General features: G+C 42.0%; 1 protein-coding gene across 1 annotated transcript in view; it reads right to left on the reverse strand.

The window, feature by feature from the left end:
* Window positions 1-24993, reverse strand: part of LOC129713552 (fibrillin-1-like) — a 312091-nt gene that overhangs the window by 116959 nt on the left and 170139 nt on the right. Inside the window, exons 25-31 of the mRNA XM_055662676.1 lie at window positions 19372-19497; window positions 17940-18068; window positions 14873-14998; window positions 12376-12501; window positions 11325-11447; window positions 4910-5035; window positions 3843-3968 (exon numbers count right to left, since the gene is read on the reverse strand). Of these exons, the coding sequence (XP_055518651.1) occupies window positions 3843-3968; window positions 4910-5035; window positions 11325-11447; window positions 12376-12501; window positions 14873-14998; window positions 17940-18068; window positions 19372-19497 (882 nt within the window). The remainder of the gene's footprint in view (window positions 1-3842; window positions 3969-4909; window positions 5036-11324; window positions 11448-12375; window positions 12502-14872; window positions 14999-17939; window positions 18069-19371; window positions 19498-24993) is intronic.

Here is a 24993-nt window from a genome sequence, read left to right on the forward strand (position 1 = left end):
GAAATTGTCTCTAAATTGTTATAATACTGATAATCCTAGTATAATGAATGCTTGATTGTTTAGAGACTGTTTACTCAATTCATTTATATCTTATGTAGAGAATTACAAATACGCAAAAAATTAAAATAAGGAACCTTCAAGAGAGTCAAAATAATATAATTTCATAGGAAAACAATGTCTGGTTTGGATATGATGGAAATTCAAGAACGCCAATTTTGCATTAAAGCAGAGGTTAACAGAATTAAATAAGATAATTTTCGTTTCATTTAGGATGAAAATGAAATAAGTACAAATGGGAAATTATTTATAATGTACATTTTTACTTTTGTCTTCTGGATCCTTGGAATTTGATTTGTTTTAAACAAATAATGCATAGGAAATACATCTATATATATTGCACTTACGTTGTTCTAAAAAAAGAAAGCAATACAAAATCAAATGTGGTGCTAATAACCAAATGAGAAAAAAAACACCGACACCAGAAAAGAAGCGTAGGCATCAAATCCCAACAGGCAAGGACTATTGAATGAGTCAATCAAGTTTACTATTGTGGCATGCACACAGCTAACGAAACACAGCATGCTATTAAAACATAGCACAATTAAGACATTTTGAAAGAAAGCGAGTTAGAAATTTATAGGTCCAGCCAATGCAGGTGAAATCATTAAAATGTGGCCTGACCATGACCAATTTGGTTTTGGTGCCACTGCTTAAGAATTCAGTAGTGCCAAAGGCATCGTGTTCTATTTATATCAGGGTAAGACAATTTATTTGTTCACTGTGCCTAATGTAATGTAAATGTTTGGAGCTGGGATTGAAAATGTACTTATGTCAGGACAGCCACTGAGTTACGAGGCAATCACAGTTTTGGGGTGTTTGATAAGTCAGAGAAAGAGGAGGCAGAGATTGAGAGGGTTGGTAATAATGGCAATGCTGATTGCCAAATGAGAGGAAGTTAGTTACTATGTTAGACAAAGAACTGATGAGTGAAGTGGTCACTAAATTGAGATCAGTGATCAGAGGTTGAGTCTGGTAATCATGTTTTGGGAGTGAAATAACTGTGGCCTGGGAACGGGTGTTTGAGTAAGAGGTGATAGTTTCTAAGGTGGGGATATGTAAAAGATTGGGGTTGGTCCCAATGGGGGCGGGTTGAAGGATGACAATATTAGCAAACCCAAAAGGGATGAGTGTGAATTGCCCAATTCAAAAAGAGATGGCAGTGCAATTGAAATCTAACTGGGATGAGTATAGATAATAACATGTAACACTTTTGATGCTGAAAATGAATCAATGGTACAAATATATTTTGTCACTAAAAATGCCTGGTTAAATTTCCAGAATGGGGTCATTTGACCTGGAGACCACTGCAAATATATTCTAATCATGATTGAAAAAAACATTTATATATACAGAGCAATGAAAATAAATAACTGCGAAAGGAACTCCGGGCAGGTCAGGTTGTGCTAATGAGAAAAACATCGGAATGGAGCCTAATACCGCAGTTGAAACCAGATCAGTATTTTCTATAGGGACTGGTAGTCACCCATACCAACAAACAATTCAATAATTATTTGTTTGTAGGTTTGTGCATTTCAGGCATGCATATCTAATCTCGGATTTCTGTCCAGTAACTTTCCTGCTGCTGTTGGTAGGTAGTATAAACATTATCTCATTGCTGTTGGTACCTTTCTGGTCTAAAGTTCCAAGTTTTTTCTTCACAGTCTTTCTTAAATAGAAAGTTAAATCTATTCTTAAATGGAAAGTTAAAACCCCCTACAACAACCATATTATTCTTACAGCTGCCTGCATTCTCCTGGCATATTTGTTCTTCTAATTACCAATGATTATTGGATGCGTATAGTACAATCGCAATAAGGTGCTCATCCCTTTTTATTTCTCTGCCTGTAGCTTCACTGAAGGAATCTGCAGTAATGTCATTACTACTGCCATACTGTCATCTCTTTAATTAGTAAAGCAATTCCTCCTGTCATAACCATATAACAATTACAGCACGGAAACAGGCCATCTCGACCCTTCTAGTCATACCCGGAGTTCAGGGTGAAAGGACATCGATCTTAAACGTTACCTCCATTTCTGCCTCCAAAGACACTAACCTGCTGAGTGTGCAAAGTTAATTTTTAACAGCTAAAAATATTTTTATTACTGAAAGTTAAAAATATGAAAGACAGTTTGTTACATTGTTTAATGGAGTTAAGTGTCAATAGAAGCAATTGCTTGTCAGTTTCAATGCTTTGTCAATTTAGTTTAGAGATACAGCACGGAAACAGGCCCTTTGACCTATTGATCAGTGCTGACCAGCGATTCCTGTACACTGACATTTTAGGGCCAATTTACATTTTTTTTGTAAAGCCAATTAACCTACAAACCTGCACGTCTTTGTAGTGTAGGAGGAAACCGGGACACCAAGACAAAACCCACGCAATCATGGGGAGAATGTACAAACTCCTTACACACATAACCCGTAGTCAGGATTGAACCCAGTCTTTGGCAGCAACTCTCCCGCTGCTGCACCGTGCCACCCTCCTTCATTGGCCTCCGCAATGTAACTAGCTGTGTTCTTAAAGGGACCATGGTTTCCGATTATTGTGGGGACATTCCGTCTGCTTTAACTGAAATCCGTTAAAAAGAGGTCCGTAATAATGAGGGTTTACTGTATATCAAACAACAGTAACCACACACCATATTGATATACATACACTTTACTGATTTGTTTTATAAGTTTTCTTTGCTTATAAAACATAATATACATTGAGCTAGGTATAATATACATGAAGCATTATGATGCATGGAAATGTTGTTAAAATTGGTTGTAGTTGATTTGTGACATATTAGCGAGCGTAGATTTTCTCAGGGTTTGATTGAACTTTTCGGTAAAACGGTAGGCGGCGCGATTCTCGTCAGCAGCGGCCTCTGCAGCCCGTCTGCGTTTTTATTATTTTTTGTCTATGTTTTTATGTAGATTTTGTTATTTTTTGTTGGGGTGTGTGTGTGGGGGGGTGGGAGGGAGGGGGTAACTTTTAAATCTCTCCCTGCACGGGAGACACGACCTTTTCTTTGTCGGGTCTCCATTGTCGTTGGGGCTGCAACGAGGAGCGGCCTCCAACAGGAAGACCGGGGGCTCTGGTGCCGACTACTCACCTCACCGTCGCGGAGCTGGCCGAGTCCAGAGCGGGTGGAGCGGTGGTGGAGCGCTGCTGCGGCCCGACCTCCGGAGATTCGGAGGCTGCAACTGCGGGTCTGGCGGACGGCGGCACCGGGAGCCCGCGGGTCCCTGGAGGGAGACCGCTTTTCAGGGCTCCCGCAACAGCGACTTTCTCCCGCCCGAGTTGCGGGGTTGAAGAGCTCCTGGAGCGGGGCCTTACAGCACTGCCCCGCGCGGCTTGTGGCCGCGGGACTCTGCGAGCGCACGCCGGGGGCTCTAACATCAAGACCCGGTGTGCGACCTTGCATCACCCGGCGTGGCTTTAATGGCCGCGGGACAATCGCCATTGCCAGCCGGGGGGCTTTGACTTTGACTCTGACATCGGGGAGGGGGAGTGCAGTGGAGAGATAAGTTTAAGTTTTTTTGACCTTCCATCACAGTGATATGATGGATGTTTATGTAAATTATGTTGTGTCTTGGGTCTATTTGTTTGTAATGTATGGCTGCAGAAACGTCATTTCGTTTGGACCTCAAGGGGTCCAAATGACAAATAAATTGAATCTTGAATATTTTCTTGGATTTGTAGACTTTTTATGGTCATACAATGAGATAATATTTTCAACATTAATTTAAATGCAAATTTTAATGAAGCAAAAAAAAGAGTAGATTTTTTATTTACCTGTGCAGCCAGTTGTTCCTTTCTTCACAGAATACCCCAGTTCACAGTGACAAATGAATGATCCTTTAGTGTTCTCACAGGTGCCACTAAGACATACGTTTGGATTAAGTTCACATTCATTAACATCTGCAGGTCAGAATTAAAAGGATTACAGCAATCATAGAGTTTGAGCACATTCTTTCTTTCTTTCTATCTATCTTTCTATCTATACACAACTAAAACTCTGATTTTGTGCTCTTCCGGTTTGCGGGATATTTCTATTTGCGCAAAAACGGTACGCAATAACGCTACGATTTTTCGACAGCTCACTCACTGTTCTCCTGCACTCACCCCCCTGCCCACACTCCACCCTCCCGCCCCACAATCCCCTTCCCTCGACCCCACCCCCCCCCACCCACACAACACTCCCCCCCCCGCCCACACAACCCACCTCCGCCTGGCCCCCCACCACACAACCCCCCGTGCCCCCACACTCCCCCAACACCCCTGCCAACAACCCCCTCACCCCACAATCCACTCGCCCCACACACACACTCCACAAGCCCCCCTGCCACAACACCCCCCCGCCCACACACCCCTCCCCCGCACAACATCTCCCCACCCACACACCCCTACCCCCCCACAACCCACCGCCCACATGCTCCTCTCCCCCGCCCACACATCCCCTCCCCGACACCCCCCCCCACACACACCCCACCCCTTCCCCCCCACCCCTCCCCCCACACATACCCCCCCACCTTCCCCCCCCCCCCCCCCCACACATGGAGAGGAGGGGGAGGGAGTGCTGCGGGATGAGGGGAAATGAGCCACGCCTGCGCAGTTAGGGGGTTTGAGTGAGTGGTGGAATATTGCATTGAGGAAACGGATGAGTGATGGAATTTTGCGTTGAGGAATGGGTTGCGTTGGGGGACCAGGCCTCCCGTGTGTATCCATTAATTGTTTACTGAAGTTCTATCCTTAAATGAACATTATTAAATTCATAGTTTTATTTTCACTACAGACTCAAATAGCCTGTCTAAAAATTAAGAAGTAATGACTGAAATATGAGCAAGAGAATTACATCTAACCTAGACAAGTCTTCATATCCTCAGATGCCATAAATCCATCATAGCACAAACACTGATATTCTCCTGGTATATTGATGCACTGGCCTCCATCACATATGTCAGGATTGTCCTCACACTCATCAATATCTGAAATTTAAAAAAGTTTACATAATTATCACGTTTCTATCTGTATTTCAACATATACAAGAAGAATTATAATGTAAAGCATGGTAACATCAAACGTTAATACAAACCAACAACACTATCAAAGACATCATACATTTTTTGAAATATTAATTAAGGTTCCTTTTACCTGTTTCGAAAGAACTTAGCACATCCCATGGCACAAGTCATGAGTGCTTTTGTCATATTCACTCATGGTACGTGGCCATCACTGGTAATGGCTTCATTTATGACTTGAATAAATGTAGTCCCACCATGAAGTTATGTAGGATTTTTACCCTGTATACCTGTTGTCCCCATCCTTCTAAATGTTGATGGTCACTGGTTTGAGAGACACTGCTGAAGAACCTTTGGTGAGATGCTACAATGCATTTTGTAGGTGACACAATGGGATGAGTAGTCAGTCAAGTTACCTGCTTTATACTAGGGGAGCAGATATGATTCTAGATAGTATGTTGCCTCTTTGGCATCAGAGTTTAAAGATATCACTAAACGTCTACAGGACGTTCTGAAGGGAGAGGCTAAATAACAAGAAATAAAAATTAATATCAGCATCGGAAATACAGGTGAAGAAAGGGATGAGGTCCTTCGGGCTGACTTTAAGGAGTAAAGAGAGGTTGAGAAGCACAACCAAAATAAACAGATTACTAGATTACCACTGGTGCCATGCGCCAGTGAGGATAGAAACAGAATAATAGATTTTACTTCGGAGTCACGTGAGTGACTACGTGAAGAAACCGCTCAGTGCGCAGGCGCGGCATTACGCCAGCAACGCAACAGCGGCACATACGGGAGTCGGGCACTCCCGCAACTAGCCTGAAAGAAGGAACGTTAGGTAAGTATTTACCTTAAATCGGGTTTTCCTTGTGTTTTTTGCTCCAGGGGGAGCAAAGCAGCAGAGGGATGCGGCCCCGTTCGACTCCAGCGAAGGAGCCGACAGTGGAGGGGGAGAGGCGGCAACGGGACCGCACACGCTGCGGACCACAGACACAGGTGCTGCGCTGATGCCGGTCCGCTGAACAGCTGTTTGATTAACAGCAGCGGACCGGAGGGAAATTTAAAAACCGGCCGGCAACCCCTGCAGACTCCCGACAAGGAGACTCGCCGCCCGAGAACCGCTAAAATGCCGCCCAAAAACGGCAGGCAGCCTCTATCAACAAGGTAAGACCAGACCTCAGGAAAAGCGATCTCACGGAGGTAGGGCATATGCCTCTTCCACAGTATCTACAGTACCCCTCTACTCCCTCTTCGAGGCCAGCAAGGGAGACCAGGGCTGGGCTGGTCTACAACAAGGGCAGGCGGACGAGAGCAGAAGTATGCCAGGGGAGCAGGATCATGAAGAGCTGCTGGGTGTCGTGGGCCGCTATACGGCACCTCCACGCGCCGGAAGACTACTGGAACCCAAGATGGCAGCCAGTATCAACCATCTCTCCAACAAAGCCCTGCAGGAGAAGGCCCTTCTAGAAGCTTTAGAAGAGTACACAGCGCCAGAGAATTGTGAGGCACTAAAAGTAAAGAGTGTCAACGGTCAAATCTGGAGGCAGCTGGGTCAGCAAATTCGCAGTCAAGAGCTAAAAATGCAGCGAATTCTGAAGCTCCTAACATCGGCAATCACCGCCTTTGCTCGTTCTACGGAACATACTAACATGACCACCTGCCAACAGGATGTATTAGCACTAATGTGCAATACACAATATGAGATCAACAATCTAAGGCAGGACAATACAAGACCTGCCCTTAACCCCAAATATGCGGGGCTATGCAAAACCGCTGCAGCGGAAAGAGAGGCAGCTAAACCTGTGGGCCTCATGAGGGCAGGCCCGGGAACGAGCAGGACATCTCATCCGACACCCAGCTGGCAGCACCCCTCGGCATCCACCAGTCGACACCCACATCCAAGGACTGGTGAAAGCTCGGGGACCGCTGCTTATTTCCCCCAAAGGTCTTTTTTAGACATGGGCCCGGAGCGGACCCCAGGGAAAATGCGCCGCCCCACCGACAGCACCAGCATACCAGCAAAACAGAGCCTTCATGAAGAAACAATGAACATGGAGGTAGGTGGGTCTGGTTCCTGCCAGCTTACACAGAATAAGGGTGCTCTACTAACTGGGGGGCGATTACACTTGTTTTAAAAAAGCATGGGGTACTGTCACAAATAACAAATATATACTCAACAGTATTAGTGGATACAAAATTGAATTTAAATTGGGCATATTACCGCCAGTTCAGCATGCGCCCCAAAGGGTATTTTTTCCCTCTGAGAAAGAGAAGCGAGAAGGACAAGCTGAACTAGAAAGGCTCATTGCAAAAGGGATCATTGAAAAGACCAAACATGAACCATTGGAATTTGTATCGAATATATTCACTAAAACTAAAAAAGATGGTGGATGTCGCATCATCATTGACCTAACATCACTAAATAAATCTGTTGAGTATATACACTTCAAAATGGAGACGTTTGTCACTGCCAGACAACTGATCTCCAAAGGATACTTTATGGCAAACATTGATATTAAAGATGCTTACTATCCAATACCCATACACAAGGATCATTGTAGATACCTAAAATTTATCTGGATGGGGCAACTATGGCAGTATAGAGCATTGCCCAATGATCTAACCTCAGCCCCTAGACTATTTATAAAAATACTAAAAATAGCCATGATAATATTAAGAAAACAAAAGCATATAGTCATGGCATATTTGGATGATATCCTCATATTAGGAAAAACAAAGGAATTAGCTGTGGCAGCAGTTCTAGCTACGAAACAGCTCCTTGAAACACTGGGGTTCGTCCTACACCCAGATAAATCCAAATTGAAGCCGTTAACTACCATGGATTATCTGGGCTTCAATATCAATTCAATCCATATGACTGTTACTTTGCCAAGGTGCTCGGGTCACTATGACCAAATCATGAATTTACCCACTGAAGCTATATCAGAACTACAGTGGTGGGCAGACAATGTTTGGCACAGTTTCAGCCCTATTATCATCACCAACCCTAACTTGGTTATTAAAAACCGATGCCAGTGCTTTAGGCTGGGGAGCAACTAACTCCATATCCAGCACAGGTGGCAGATGGACTAATTCAGAATCATCGTTACTACTCACACTGGGCATCAACTATTTGGAAATGTTGGCCGCCTATTATGGGTTAAAAGCATATGCATTTAAAATGCAGCACGTGCATGTGCGGTTACGGATTGATAATACTATGGTGGTGGCTTATATTAACCATATGGGGAGCATAAAATCATTATCGTGCGACAAATTGGTCAAACAGATCTGGCAATGGTGTGTCGAAAGACATTTTTTACTATCGGCTGCCTATCTACTAGGTAAGCTAAAATACAGTGGCAGACACCAGGTCACGGGGGGGGAAAAATTTAATGATAACATCGAATGGATGTTAAACCCAAAATATTTGCTAAAGTTATTAAGCAATATGGAACGCCAGATATCGATTTGTTTGCAACAAGACGGAATCACCAGTTACCTGTGTATGTGACTTGGGAACCAGATCAGAGGCAGCAGCGGTAGATGCCTACACGCTGGATTGGGGGAATTTCTGCTTTTTGCTTTCCCTCCCTTCTGCCTCATCAGTCGGGTACTTCGCAATACAGATGGACTCTGCCTCTAGGATATTGATGGTGCCCGACTGGCCTACACAGCCATGGTTCCCAGTTCATCACGACATGGTGGTCGAGTCGCCTATGGATTTCCCTAGTGGACCACAGTTGTTGACTCACCCAGTATCAGGCATAAGCCACCCATGCCATGAAAACATCAAACTCCTGGGTTGTAGGTTTGAATAGACCTTACCAGGGACTGGGATTATCTGAATGAACTATCACCACCATGTCGGCATCCCTGCGAACATCCACCAAGAAGCAAAAATGGGAAAAATACTGCCAGGACGCAGGGACAACATACGAAACTTCTACAACCACCGACGTGCTGGAGTTCCTGGCCCATCTACACCATGATGAAAAGATGAGTTACAGTGCTGTAAATACAGCACGAAGCGCCCTGTCTGCTTATCCAAAAACAGCAGGACAGCAGAGCATGGGATCCCATCCACTGGTGATAAAACTTATGAAGGGCATTTACAATAACAAGCCCCAAAACCCAGGTATACCCATGTATGGGATATCAGTGTGGTATTAACATATCTCAGAGGATGGCCACCAGCTAGATCCCTTAGTCTTGAGCTATCTACGTTAAAAACACTCATGCTTATGGCTCTCGTATCCGCTCACAGGGTCCAGTCACTCCATAAACTAAGACTGGATAACATGGTGATCACCCCAGACCGCATCACGTTCATCATTCTAGGTCTGGTAAAAACAAAGCAGGCCAGGAACGTCCAATTCACTGGTGGTATTCCGGGCCTACCCACCAGAGCCAAGGTTGAGTGTGGTGACCCATCTACAAATATATAGACACAACCCACAATCTCAGAGGGAGAGAAAAAGCCCTATGGGTCAGCCACAAACCTCATGGCGGGGTAACGAGCCAAAACCACTTCAAGGTGGCTCAAACAGGTACTGAAAGCTGCCGGAATAGACACTAACACATTTAAATCCCATTCCACTAGGGCAGCATCGACATCAGCGGCTGAACGAATGGACGTCCCGGTTGACCACATTCTCAATACGGCAGGATGGTCGAGGGAAACGACGTTCAGAATGTTTTTTATTATAAACCGTTGATAAAGCCTGACTTAATTGCAGACAGAATATTACAAACTGCAAATATTTAATTTAAGCTCAGGGGAGCTATTTATGTTGTTATTGTTAATAAATACCTTTCTGTTTCTTGAGAAAGCAGATCCATTGGTTGATTACGATAACACTTCCTCCCTCAAGAACTTCGGCAGTGAGTGAAATAAAAACTGTTACACGGTTTGAAATCACAGACCTTTGAAGTCTTCACGTAGTCACTCACGTGACTCCGAAGTAAAATAGTAAGATTAAACGAGTACTTACCAGTACGAAGTTTGATCTGTATTTTATGAGGAGTTACGATGAGGGATTACGTGCCCTCCGCTCCCACCCTCATTATATAGATCAAACTAGTAAACTGATGTCTCCTTAATCTTTGCTATGTTTACTTCATATATTGTGTCTATCTGTGATTCCACACCGCTGCTTGGAAGTAATGCCGCGCCTGCGCACTGAGCGGGTTCTTCACGTAATCCCTCATCGTAACTCCTCATAAAATACAGATCAAACTTCGTACTGGTAAGTACTCGTTTAATCTTACTATTAATGCTTAGATTGAGATGCTGGAATCATGAGCAAAAATGAAAGGAACTGCCATTTTTTCACCAGGATTTTGCCTGCACTCTGCAATTTCAGTTATGGGGAGAGATTCAGCTTATTTTCCCCAAAGGAGGATCAGGAGTGACGATAGTAGAAGTACATAGGTATATAATGAAAGTCATACATAGAACAGGTTGTCAGAATATTTTTTCCCCATGGTAGGGTTATCGAAAACAAGATGGCGTAGGTTCTAAGGTGAGAGGAAAGAATCTTAAAGAGGATCTAAGGGACAAGTTTTTTTTACACAGAGAAAGTTATTACCTGGGATATGCCTGCTAGAGGAGGTGGTGGTATCAATCACTATGTTTGAGAGGCACTGAAACTTACTTAAATAGACTACATATCATCCTACTGTGAGCAGATGGAATTAATGTAGTTGAGCAAAGAGGTCACCTGTGAATTAGAGCAGCAGAGCAAAGGTTAATGTTCCTGGTAGATTTTCCAGCATCTGCATTTCCTTCTTAAACAAACTTAATGTTCCTGGTAATAGGGTTTCAGATGAGATGGAAAGGGCAATAAAATGGAGGGAAGGGAATAACAATATTGGCTAAGAAGAGGGGATGATCTGTTATAAGGATCATACAATGAGCTTTATGGATTGAATTGAACAAAGAGGATGCAGCAATATTGTTTACAGTGTATTATAGGCCTTCAAACAATCCTTGGAATATAAATAGCAAAAAGTAAAAGTGCAGCAGTCCAGGCAACTATTGAATTTCTCGATTTAGAATTAAATATTTTATTCCTAATAGAGTTTTCCAAATATATCCCTCTATAGTAGATCAATTTGTTTTAATTAGTTTCCAATCAAGTAATATACTTTTAGAAAGAAATTATACCAAAAACTATACTTTTAGAAAGAAGTTATACCAAAAACTACTTCTGTGAATTTATGTCTTACCAACATCTGAATACCTGTGTTTTACCTGTGCAAGATCGTTGGTCTGGCAGCAAGGCAAATCCACTCGTACAGCTGCATTCATAACTGCCATCAGAATTTGTACAGTAAGTCTCACATCCTCCATTCGCTATAGTGCATTCGTCAATATCTGCAATTAAAAAATGGTGGGTGAGTTTTACAATAAATAAACTTTTAATTCTGAAGTGATGTAGTGTCAGTTAGCGGAGAATGACAGAGTTAGTTGGATATGTGATACTAACAGTGAAAAAGAACTTGAAAACCAAACATATTTTGTAATCCAGGAACACCATATTTTACAGGTACGATTCATGCTAATTGCTCCTAGGTAGAGTCCTGGTGGACATTCTGTTGTTTATACTTTTGATGTACGCATAACCAAAAATAAAACTATGTTCTTACTTGGCTAGTACTTTTTGGTACAGGAGGTGATATTATACATCTAATTTTAGGAGATAAACTAGGTCGACTGAAGGAAGCATTAGTGTAGTAACATTTCTGGAACTGTGCTGATGTTATCATAGTTTAGATTGGAAATGAGAGAGGGCAAGGAACAGTCAGAATAAAGTTATTTTTTTTAGGAGCATCAAATTCAAAGAGTTGAAAATAGATCTGGCTTGAGTAAAATTGAATCAAATACAGGCACTCCCCGTCTAATGTGAGGGTTACCCTTGGTTGAATGTTATGCAAGTCGGAAACGAAATTGCTACTGCGCACGTGTAAATTTACTGTTTAATGCGAAGATCACAAGGGAGCTCCGACGCAGAGCCCACGTAAGCGCCACTGGGCTTAAAGAATGCGTGTATTTGTGACGTAAGTCACCAATTATGTAAGTCGGGCAGTGACTGAATTGGCAAGTAAAGTGACAATCAAACAATGGTTAACCTTTAAAAAGGAGATGGGCCTGTGCGAGAGAAAGGTTTACCGGAAAATATCATATTCTGACACAATCAAATCATGGCCCTACCATTGAGCATGGATGCTTATTAGGTTTCTAATTGTCTGACTTCCTTCTGCCCCTTGCAGAGAAAGAAGGAAGTCAGTCAAAGCATGCTTACCAACACATCCTTGTCTGTCAGGTGTTGCTTGGTAGCCCATGTTGCAGGCACATTGATACCTTCCAATCATGTTGACACAACGACCATTTTTACAAAGGTTGTCACTCAATTCACATTCATTTACATCTGTAAAAATATTTGAAAGTATCAAAGTTAGAAGCAAATTATTAAAAAATACGGCACACATGAAAGATACCGCCAGGTGCCGCTACAACAGATTCATTAAGGAAACACACTTATAATTCTTTGGAGACTTAATTTGACAATAAATTTCAATAAAGATGAGTAAACTGTCAGTTAAATATTTGGCAGTACAGGTGCACAACCTTTTATCCGACGATCCAAATAACGAAAAGCTCCGAATAGCGGCCAGTTTTTTCGGTCCTTGAAGAAAGGTCCTTGAAAACGTTCACCGAGGGCGGAGTGCATCCATGGATAACAAGGGAAATCAGGGATAGTATCAAAAAAGGATGCGTACAAACTGATGGATTTATGAAAATGGACCAAAATATAGATAAGTTAAAACAAATGTAGGTCCCTTGCAGAGGTGACAGCGGAACCTCCGTTCGGTCCTCGAAGAAAGGGGAACTAAATCCCCATTCATAAAAGAGGTGAGGTATATTGCGCGGGAGGGTTAATAATTGACAATATGCTGCTGCCTGCCCGCTGGGTTAAAAAGTTCCCACGGTAGACACGATACACAGTGTATCGTGAGCCTTGCGTGGGAACTTTTTAACTCAGCGTGCAGGCAGCAGCAAATTGTCGCTCCCTTCAGTTTCACCCCACCTACACCCCTCTGCTTCCCGGCCATGTGTGTGACCCCTTCCCTCCCCTCTCCAGCTCCCCGCTCATTGCACCGGCGCGGGGGCTTTGCACTGTCTTCACGTCGGCGATTCTAGCAGCGCAGTGCAGTGCAGTCACCGGAGACGTCAGGACCAACGGGACACCGACCCCCAGGCCCACCGCAAGCACGGAGAACCCAGAGACCCACAGCCAACAGCAGCCCAGCCCCGTTCCAACTCCAGAGGAAAACTGCAAACTGGCCGGAGACGTCAGGACCACCAGAAGCCGCTCCCCGATGGGCCGCTACGGCGACAAGTGGCAGTTCGCCCACAGCCCGAGCTGCGCCCTCTCATAAGGGGGACACCAACCCCCAGGCCCACTGAGGGTAAGGCCACACGGAGATCCCAGATCAGCAACTCCAGCCCAGCCCCGTTCCAACTCCAGAGGAACACGCAGTGTAGGGGCAGAAGCTGATGGTGTGCAAGGTACTACTTGTTCTTGGGGTCGCGCAGCTCGGGCTGTGGGCGAACTGCCACTTGTCGCCGTAGCGGCCCATCGGGGAGCGGATTCCTCTGGAGTTGGAGGGGGAGGGGGGTATTGTGCTGTTTCATCGCCCCCTACTATCCCAGGGACAGGGAGACAGGACGTTCACCGAGGGCGGCCCGCAGAGGTGACAGCGGAACCTCCGGTCGGTCCTCGAAGAAAGGGGAACTAAATCCCCATTCATAAAAGAGAAGGTGAGAGTATATTGCGCGGGAGGGTTAATAATTGACAATCTGCTGCTACCTGCCCGCTGAGTTAAAAAGTTCCCACGGTAGACACGATACACAGTGTATCGTGAGTCTTGCGTGGGAACTTTTAAACTCAGCGTGCAGGCAGCAGCAGATTGTCGCTCCCTTCAATTTCACCCCACCTACACCCCTCTGCTTCCCGGCCATATGTGTGACCCCTTCCCTCCCCTCTCCAGCTCCCCGCTCATTGCACCGGCGTGGGGGCTTTGTACTGTCAGGTCAGTGCAGTCACCGGAGATGTCAGGACCAATTGGACGTCGACCACCAGGCCCACCGCAAGCACAGAGATCCCAGAGACCCACAGCCAGCAGCAGCCCAGCCCAGCCCCGCTCCAACTTCTTCTGCCGGGATCAAGGCGCAAACTTGCGACCTTGCGGATATGAGCCGAGCACTCTACCACTGAGCCAGCCATTAAAATCTACGCAAAAAAATTTCCATTCCGAAGACCGACAAATTCTGAATTACGAAAGGTATCTGGTCCCAAGGCGTTCGGATAAAAGGTTGTGCACCTGTATATGCAGATTAATACTTAATATCTTAATTCTGTAAATTGGAGTAAATGCAGATGATTTATTGGTAAAAAGAGTCACTAACTGATAGCACAACTTGCCAAACTTAAGTTTACAGGTTGGAATACACAAGAATTATGCATCAACAGCATATGGAAATTTTACTGCCCTGTATTGTGAACAGCTAAACCGTAACAAATATTTTCTCACGTTGGTCTCTATCATGTTTATATCTAACTACCATTAAAAAGAAGCGAACATTTGCTACTTTTATGTTTTTCAAATTAGTTTTGGAAACATTGTCAATTTATTTCAAATTTCAAAGATGCAGAAGCATGCTGAAATACTTTTCAAGACTTTAAGTAATTTTTAAAAGTACTCCTCGGTTTGGAGCTTTTATCAACAGCAGTTTACCTATGCATGATATCCCGTCCAAAGATACTTCATGGCCATGTGGACACGAACAACGGAAGCTTCCATCTGTATTTTCACAGGTTCCTCCACGACACAGAAGAGGATTCAGTTCACATTCATTAATATCTGAAATAATGAATTTATAGAAGATTGCTGCATTCAAGTATTGAGCAGAAGGCACTTCATTAGCACTGTAAATTACAATTAGACAGAAAGATGAAGTAAATTCTCAAATATTCCTATATGCGAGTGTATTGTGGTAAAATACCACATGAGATTTTATGAACAGTACACATTTGTGGAAAAGAATTGGTATTGTCTTCATATGTACCAACACTATAAATGATCTTCTAAATACATTTACCAGCCACTTCAGCTGCAACTACATAAATTATCCAAACTTTGCTACTCTTTTTTCTGTTAGGCAATCAATCTTCTATTCATGTCAATATATTATCTTCCATGCATGAGCTTATATTTTCTTTAATAAGCTTTGAAGTGACACCTTATCAAATGCCTTTTGGAAATCTTTTAGGTGCTCTTTTGTACCCATTACATTTTCAAAGAATCTCAACAAATCTCGTCTAAGTTGTAGAAACATGATGTCTCTTCCACAAAACTATGGCCATTGCAGCTGATTACCTTGACTTTTTTTTTTACATGCCCTGCTCTAATATCCTTACTAACACTTTCTAATATTTCTCTTTTGACGTATGTTAATCTGGCCTTATTTTCTTGCTTTCTCTTTCCCCCGTTCTTTTTGAACAAAGTACATTTACTATTTTCTAATCAAATAGACCTTCCCCAAATCGTCACTTTTGGAAAATAAAACCAATATATTTGTATAAAACCAAAGCCATTCATTTTTTAAAATCCCACCCAAGTCACACTAGCTTCTCGTTTTCACCCATCAAACAGCTAACAATACCCTGTTTCCTTTATCATCGTTACTTTTTTGCATATCTTTCATTCATTGTTCTTTACCTCTCCACACCATTCAGCCCCTTATGCCTGCTCCATCATTTATAGATAATAGGTATTATTTTACATCAGTTCCAATTTCTTGCATTAACATCAAATCCATTGATTCCGTTAGTATCCAATCTATCAATCTTTTCCCTCAGCCCCGAAGATTTCGAGTGAATTTTCATACTTTTCTGGTTACTTTAATTAGTCTTTGCTTTCATACTATTTTTAGGTTCTCCCCTTAACCACAGCTGCACCACTTTACCTGTTGGGTTTCTGTGACATGTAGTGATATAGATTTGTTGTAAACTACGTATTAATCCTTTAAGTATATTTATGATTTTTTACTGACTGTCATATTTTAATGTAATTCTCGATCAAGCCAATGCATGCCTCATACTTTTCTAAATTGCCTTTGTTTGGATTTAAGAACAAATGCATTTCAGTATTCATATTAAAAAAATCTATTATATTGTCAACAGTCCAGTACAGACCCCTTAAATACCGAGTTAGAAATTAATCTTTCTCATTACAAAATACTAGATCTATGACAGATGTTCCTCAGCTTACTGATCTAGAAAATCTCTTATAAAAGGAATTTCAGGGCTGGGCTGGGGCCTTGCGGGTCGGATTCCGGGTCGGTGAAGTGGCTGACAGAGCCTGTGGCTGGGACCCGGGTCAGCACCACGGAGGCGTGAAGTGGGGACAGCATTGAAGCCTCGGTGAAGCGGCAGCAGCAGTGAAGTCTCGTGACGATGGGGCTTCGGCAGTGGTGAAGCTTCGCGGCGGCGGCGATGCCTCATGGGTTGACTCAAGGTTGACGGTCGATGAGAACGTGGAGGACTGCCATGAGGGAGTCGGGAGAACAATGGAGGACCTGGCGTAGAGGGACCACCGTGAGGGGGGGGGGGGTAGGGGGTTACCAAAGGGGACCCAGCGTGGGGAACAAAAGGGGGGAGCAGGCGTGCATTGTAACTTTGACAGCTCCGTAGGTGGCCGCTATTTCTATACATTGGGTATGCAAGCAAATAATTTTACTGTGCCTAGTCACATGTGACAATAAAGTATTTCTTCCTACACTCTTTCTTTAACATTTTACATTTCTCCTCACTAGAATCCTCCTCTTATTACTTATCTTAAAACCTTATCTACAATCCACAATCCATTGTTATTGCATTTATTTGATTGAATATACCTGTGTACCTCAGTACCTGTGTTATTTCCCCATTTGCTTCATTTAAGGTTTGTGATATGTTTTATTTAGGTCTGGCAATATCTTCTTTCAAATATACAATATCATATCCCCCTACTCTCCTTGCTTGACATTTGCAATATTCCACAATCTCCTCATTAATGTCAATACCTTTTATAATCCTGTTTTTGGAGGACGCATATAAAGTATTCAGTCAGAGTTCTACGTGGCAACCACCTCCACATATCACACACACATTATAATTTTGGTCTCTAACAGTAAACACTTCTTTCCATTAAACTCATGGAGTCCTGCAACATGGAATCAGTCCTTTTGGCTGACCAAGATGCCTATCTACGTTAAATCTATTTTCCTGCATATGACCCCTCTATTCCTTTCCTATGCACATACTCATCTAAATGTCTTTTAAATGTTGTATAAATGTGCCTGCCCCTTAGATTTCTTTAATATTTTTCTTCTCACCTTAAACCTATGTCCTCAGGAAATAGATTGTTGAATATCTATCCTATCCATGGCCCTCATAATTTTACAATTCTGTATACGGTCAGCCCTCAGCCTCCTACTTCAGTGCGAACAATCGCAGCTTATCTAATCTCTCATAGAAATGAAAGGCATTCATTCCAAGTAACTTGCAAGTGAATTGCTTCTGCTCAATCTTTCGCTAATGAGTCTTTTTAACATCATGTGAAAGAGAACAAATTAAGATCTTCCTTTATTTTACCTGCCAAGATGGGAGTGAAAGAATAAATCAGGTTTACAGATGGATTTATAATTTTTGTTGTTAGTTAAAAATACCTTACCTTAATCATTCAACCACACTGGAAATTTCCAATAACATTCAAAAGTATAACTGATCAATTACATTTTCACTCATTTGTTTTCACATACCCATGCAATTCTTCATCATCATAAAACCACTTTCATATCCTTCGAAGCATTCACAATCAAAACTTCCAGGAGTGTTAACACAAGTTCCAGGGCCACATAGGTCGGGAGAGATGCGGCATTCATTGATATCTGTGAGAAAAAGAAAAGTTCTTAGTGGAGGATATGACATTTAGGACGAGAAATTCTTTCATATTTTTATGAGCCACATAACTGTATATTTCATAGTGCTGTCTGGAATGTAATTTGGAATTTCTCTACCTATTGTAATGATTCAATTGCTGAGCCTGCTTCACCATTATTTATGATGAACGAATTACTTGATCTATGTCATGAAGGCAAGACACTGGTAAAACCGTCTCCAAATACTTTCCTTGAATTTGTTTCCCCCACTTCTGTGCCTTCACCTTGCTTTCAGTGTAATCAGAATCCTCATTCCTCTACCCGTTCGGTCTCCAATCCTTAAAGCCTATATTGATTGTGGGGTGTCAATCCTCCTACACCCATTACCCTATTGTAATAAAATCCCCTCAGCCTGGATCTATCACTTGATACTCCCAATCTTCCTGCCTTAACTCTCCTTACCCACACCTTTTGTCTTCACTCGCCTTCCCTGAAATCTGCAACCTATCTGACTCCCTTTGTTAGCTCCACACTTAGTTAAGGAAACGTTTGTGTAAGGCCTATTCTGAAGCACAGAATGCATTGATCCATTGGCTGGCAGTGGATCGTACAAAATAACGAGCCCTCCTTCCCCATGCACCATCGTGCCTTTTTAGGTTCTGAAGCATTTCCAGTCAGTTTTATCATTAAAACCAGAGAGTAAACATAGTTTCCTTTAAAACGTGATTACATTCAGCAAAAGTGGTGGATTTCCAATAATTCTTCAGTTAACCATTTTAATGGACTTGAAATCTTCTTTGAACTCATTCTTAAAACCACACAGATAAGAACTTAAAATAAACATCTTAACAAATATATTAATTAAATGCAAAAATTAACAAATACGTTAACACATTTTAACAAAGACATCAACTTATTTTAAATAATTGAACAAGAAACTTGATAATGCTATTTTGTTTTCTTTAGCCTGTTGGTTACTCAATTTGGAAAGGCAATTTTAAGACCCACTTAATATTGGTCAAGGGATGGGGGTGGGGTGGGGGGCTGAGTCAGTTGGCAACGGGGACTGGTGGCGGGACTAAGATTCTGACTCTTCTTTATACTGATGTAGGGAGCTGCATTTTTGGTTGATATGGAAAGTGTACTTCTTTTCAAGTTCAAATAAAGCTCAAATACTATTTAGTTCCTGAAAATCTGTGAATGAGCTGTGATATCACCTTGTGAAAACAAGGGATGTTCTAATCAAAACTTCATTATTATTCCCAAAATTATTAATGCTCAGGAGTAATTTAATAGTTATTTTTTGACATACCTGTACAGTTTCTTTCTTCTGAATCAAGAGCAAAGCCATTATTACATTTGCATCTGAAGCTCCCAATGGTGTTTCTGCACTTTCCATTGGTACAGAGACCTGGGATTGTCCTACATTCATTGATATCTGAAAAAAAGGCAAGATTTATTTTAAGTGGAGCTTTACATCAACAAAAACTTTATTCATATACATTGCAATGCCCTTCAACTTCTTGTGCTGGAAGAATTTTTGTTTCCTTATTCATATATTAAAAACAAGACCAAGCTTTTGAAAAGTACATCCGGTAGCAATGTTACAAAATTTTGAGATTTAAAAAATCAAGTCTGCAATTTATCCCATCAGATAAAGCATAAAAAGAAGTTTAATTTGACACCTAATTCACTTTCATATCTCAAGTATTTAAAACGTTATTGCCATTTTCATACTCGGAAATTAGCATCTTGTTCCCTATTGATTTTCTATGGACATAACAAAAAAGCTGTGATCGTGGACAGTCAAAAGCACATAACTTTCTTAAAAATTAAGAGAACTGAATGAAATGTTCAGTTATCATAGATTGAAGCATTCTGAAACAAATATAAAATAATCTTACTTGGATGACCTGAAATTAAAGCATATAATTAGTTAGTTACCCAATTGTAGCTAATTTCAAACTTCAATTACTAGATCTAAACATCTATCCATTTCTTAATAAATGATTAACATTTTTAAATAGCCTAAGTGTCCAAATAATATTCACAAATAATTCACAATAAAACATGATTTTTAAATCTCATTTACATTAATTTATAGGCCAAATGGAAGGAATTTAGTGTTCAATTGCTGTAAATTAAAGTCCATTGAAATCAGCTTTCTAGTGGGATCCTGTGAACGTGCTGGTTTAGAACGTTCACATTGCGGTAGATTTGTGCCCTCAAATGCCCAGAAAAATACTGCGGGATATAATGGGGCCCAAATTAGCTACTCGCAACATTAAACTTTGTATAAAGGGATCTTAAGAAGCCCTTTTTAACGTAAAAATAAACAGCCTACCTTCCGTTTTCCCCTGTATGAGATCCTACCCGTTGTCGGCGGTCGCGGGTTTAGAGGTTAATTTTTAACCTACTATAACAAGTAAAGAAAGCCCTTAAAACCAAAGATTTTCTGCTCTAAGATCTTTGCTTAAAACTAAAAATAGCTCCAGCTACGGAATCTTCCAGCGATTTTTCGCTAATAATTAACTAGGCTGAAAAACTTCGATTTGAACAGCCTAGGGAAAATCGCGTTTTAAACCCGCCCCTCTCTAAACGGCGCCAAAATCGCGCACATGGGCTGGGACAGATTTTCAGCGACCTTCAGGTAGGCTTTGCAACATACCTACATCCGGCATCAACATTTTCAATATCATTAACTTGAACTTTTGCCAGGATTAAGGACAGGCTAGGACTTTATTCCTTGGAGCATAGGAGGTGGAGGAGTGGTGTTATAGATGTGTATAAGATCATGAGGGGAATAGAGAGGTTAAATGATTAGTAAGGATGTCAAAGATTACAGGTAGAAGGTAGGAGAATGGGGTTGAGAGAAAATGATAGATTAGCTATGATTAAATGGCAGAGTAGACTCGATAGGGCAAATGGCCTAATTCTGCTCCAATGACTAATAAACTTATGAATGTACAGATTACATAGAGTTGGGGAATCAAGAAACAGAAGCCATAGGTTTACAGTGAGAGGGAAATTAATAAAGACTTGAGAAGCAACTTTGTCACATTGAGTGATGAGTATATAGGAATGAGCTGCCGTAGGAGGTAGTTGAGGCAGATACAATACAACATTTACAAGTCATTTGGGCAGGTACATGGATAGGAAAGGTTTAGAGGTATATGGGCCAAACATAGGTAAATTAGATATCTTGGTCAGAATAGGCAAGTTGGGTTGAAATGCTTGTTTCTGTGATATGTGGTTCAATGACTCTTCCCAGGGTCTGTATCTGCTCCTTTCACTCTGCATAAAACAAACTGTTAAACTGTGTTGAGATGAGGAAACACATTTTTACTCTGAAGAATCATAATATTTTCTTATTAGTTATGGTGCTAAATTTGTGTATGTTGCTATTATTGTCAACCCACCCACAGACGGGATGAAACACTTATAAGCATATAATTTTTCATAAACATCTAAATGCGAGAACAATGCTATGCAGTTAAAATACCATTGTATTTATTCTGAAAAGTTGTCATGCAACATAAAAAATTCATCCACAGATGTAATTTATTGATAGATCTTCCTGTATTTCCAGGTTAATTTGGGTTTTATGACTTTCAAAATTCTAAAAACAATTTTTAGGTGTAATTAATTATATATAAAATCTAAAAGTTGAGTAACCTGCTAAAGGGGGCAGCTGTATTGAATTAGCTGTGCATTCTACTTTTAAGTGAATGGAAAACAAAACCGGGATGGATGTAAAGTAGGATGAGATCTGTTTTATCCATGCTGATTTACCAGTGTAAACTGTGCTCTCCTTGTGAGCAATTTATCTAAAAGTTTTGGACTTTAGTTCATAGTTTTAGTTTTAAAGACACATCATGGAAACTGGCCCTTCAGCCCACTGAGTTTATGTGTCGGCCATCGATTCACACTAATTCTATATTGTCCCAATTTCTCATCTACTCTCTACAAACTAGAGACAATTTGTAGAGGCCAATTAACCCATTGAACACGTCTTTGGGATGTGGAAAGAAACTCATGTGGTCACAGGGAGAATGTGTAAATTCCACAAAGACAGCACTTGCCAGGATCGAATTCGGGTATCTGGTCCATGAGACAGCAGCTCTACCAGCTACGTCACTGTGCTGCCCTTTCTTTTCTTTTTTCCATTCTCGTTCCGTAAGACCAAATTAATACTATGATCCTGCATGCTTGTGCAAAAACCAAGCCAGTGTTATTCTTGCCGTTTTGGCCATTTAGCCGCATGTTCTCTCCTGTTAGAAAGCTTGAACCCTTCTTGGATTTCCTGTACACAGGCAGAGGCCACTGACCAACCTGTTTCTCGGTCCTTGGGCCCATTGTGTACAGCTAACTGTTGTAAAAAAGCCAAGTGAAGAGTTCTCCTAGGCTCAATACCGAAAGGTTTGTAGAATGTTTACGAAAGAACTGCAGATGCTGGTAAAATCGATGCTAGACACAAAATGCTGGAGAAACTCAGCGGGTATAGCAGCATCTATGGAGAGAAGGAATTGCCGATGTTTCGGAACGAGACCCTTCTTCTTTGTAGAATCAGGGGTTCTAATGACTCATAATATCGTAGCTGGCGAAGTCCCATTGATACAATGTGCATGCCATCAAATTTCAGTCTTCTATAAATAAATGAAATCAGTGGAGGAGTTTTTTATGTTGCAGGACAGCTTTTCAGTCTTAGATGGAGACATATGCTTTGATCTATCGATACAGCGTGTCTTTAAACATTTGCAGTTGACCTCGCTCCCAAATGGCCAAACCTTGATTTCATATATTCAACAGCACTAAATAGAATATAATCTCCCAGATTGTGCATCATAGATTCTACTTGGTTGACTTGCAAAACCACCCTTGTCATCCATTCAGCGTGTTTTGTGCATGTATTCTGGCATATTCCGGTATAAAACAGAAATCTGTAGACCCACTGATCAGTATATCCAGCACATAACACTGAAAACTGCTCCTGTACAACCTCAGAAAATGTTGGCTTTTGCTATCGAGCTCCAGTTCCAACAAGCTATTGTGTTATCAGACAATCTTGTGACCAGCTTCTGTTCATGAAACTTTACTGTAGCACGCGTGTGTGTCTGGACCTCATAAATGCACTGATTAGTACAAAACATCCCAGACTTCTTAAAGTAAATCGAATGTTATTCTCTCGGATGAAGTTGTGTGCTTTGCATCTTGCCTAAATGCTAAATCACAGCAGATTCCAGGCATTGCCACCCTAAAGCTTTTTGATATGTTCATTTGCTTTTTAAATTTTCATCTCTTCTTTGCTAGCCACAACCGGCAGTCTTTGATAAATAGACACAAAATGCTGGAGTAACTCAGTGAAACGTGCAGCATCTCTGGTGAGAAGAAATGTTCCCTGTCCCGCTAAGTTACTCCAGCAATTTGTGTCTATCTTCGGTTTAAACCCAGCATTTGTAGCTCCTTCCTACAATCTTTGATAAATGTTCTCTCTTCCAGAAGCAGCACTGTCTCCAATCCCGATGTCTGATCAGCGTCTGATCCCTTCTCTCTCTTCCAGAAATGGCCGTGTGTCTGATATCTTCCCTCACTACACCGAGGAGAATGTCTGTGATCCTTTCCTTCTCTTCAAGAAGCAGCAGTGTCTCCAATTGATTCCCTTTCTTCCTCAAGTTGCAATGTCTCCAATCCCTTTCCTCCTTTCTACAAGTTGTGCCTCAGATTCTTCCCCTCTATACCATAGGTTGCATTGCCTTCCTGACCACAGGCTGCAGCTTTTCATATATCTTGACCACCAAAACAAGTATTAATACCTCAGATACTTTCCCTTCCTAACATGAGCATAGAAACATAGAAAATAGGTGCAGGAGTAGGCCATTTGGCCCTTCGAGCCTGCACCGACATTCAATATGATCATGGCTGATCATCCAACTCAGTATCCTGTACCTACCTTCTCTCCATACCCCCTGATACCTTTAGCCACAAGGGCCACATCTAACTCCCTCTTAAATATAGCCAATGAACTGGCCTCAACTACCTTCTGTGGCAGAGAATTCCAGAGATTCACCACTCTCTGTATGAGCAGCAGTGTCTCTCCCAAGCACGTGCTTTCTTTCACCCCAGCACCACTGCGACCCTAGAAAACTACTAAGACCAGAAAACACCAAACAGAGTCCACCAAGGTTGCAATGAGCTTATCCACAAAATCCTCTACCCTCATACCTTTCCTCCACAACTCCATTCTTGAATCACAGCAAATTAGCTTTTGGACCACTTTTTAAAATCCTGTCTCAGAAGAGAAGGACCATGTGGAAATTTACGATCATGAAAAGAGGGCAATGCCCTGAAATTTGTAACTGAGCCAATGTAAATTTGATCAATAGGACAACAGCATAAAAGCCAAAGGTACACAAAAAAGCTGGAGAAACTCAGCGGATGCAGCAGCATCAATGGAGCGAAGGAAATAGGCAACGTTTCGGGCCAAAACCCTTCTTCAGACTGATGGGGGGTGGGGGGAGGTGGGGAGAAGAAAGAAAAAGGAGGAGCCTGAGGGCTGAGGTAGAGCTAGGAAGGGGAGGAGACAACAAGGGCTAACAGAATTGTGAGAAACCAATGTTCATGCCACCAGGATGCAAACTCCCCAAGTGGAATATGAGGTGCTGTTCCTCCAATTTCCGGTGTTGCTCACTCTGGCCGTGGAGGAGGTCCAGGACAGAGAGGTCGGATACGGAATGGGAGGGGGAGTTGTAGTGCTGAGCCACCGGGAGGTCAGGTTGGTTAATGCGGACCGAGCGGAGGTGTTCGGCGAAACGATCGCCAAGCCTACGCTTGGTCTCACCAATGTAGATCAGCGGACATCTAGAGCAGCGAAGCATACTCTTTGGGATGTACTGACATTTCTAGATAAATGTTCAAGTCCTAAGTGAATCAACCC

This window comes from Leucoraja erinacea, chromosome 36 (genome assembly GCF_028641065.1).
Source record: "Leucoraja erinacea ecotype New England chromosome 36, Leri_hhj_1, whole genome shotgun sequence".
In the NCBI taxonomy this organism is placed as follows: domain Eukaryota; kingdom Metazoa; phylum Chordata; class Chondrichthyes; order Rajiformes; family Rajidae; genus Leucoraja; species Leucoraja erinaceus.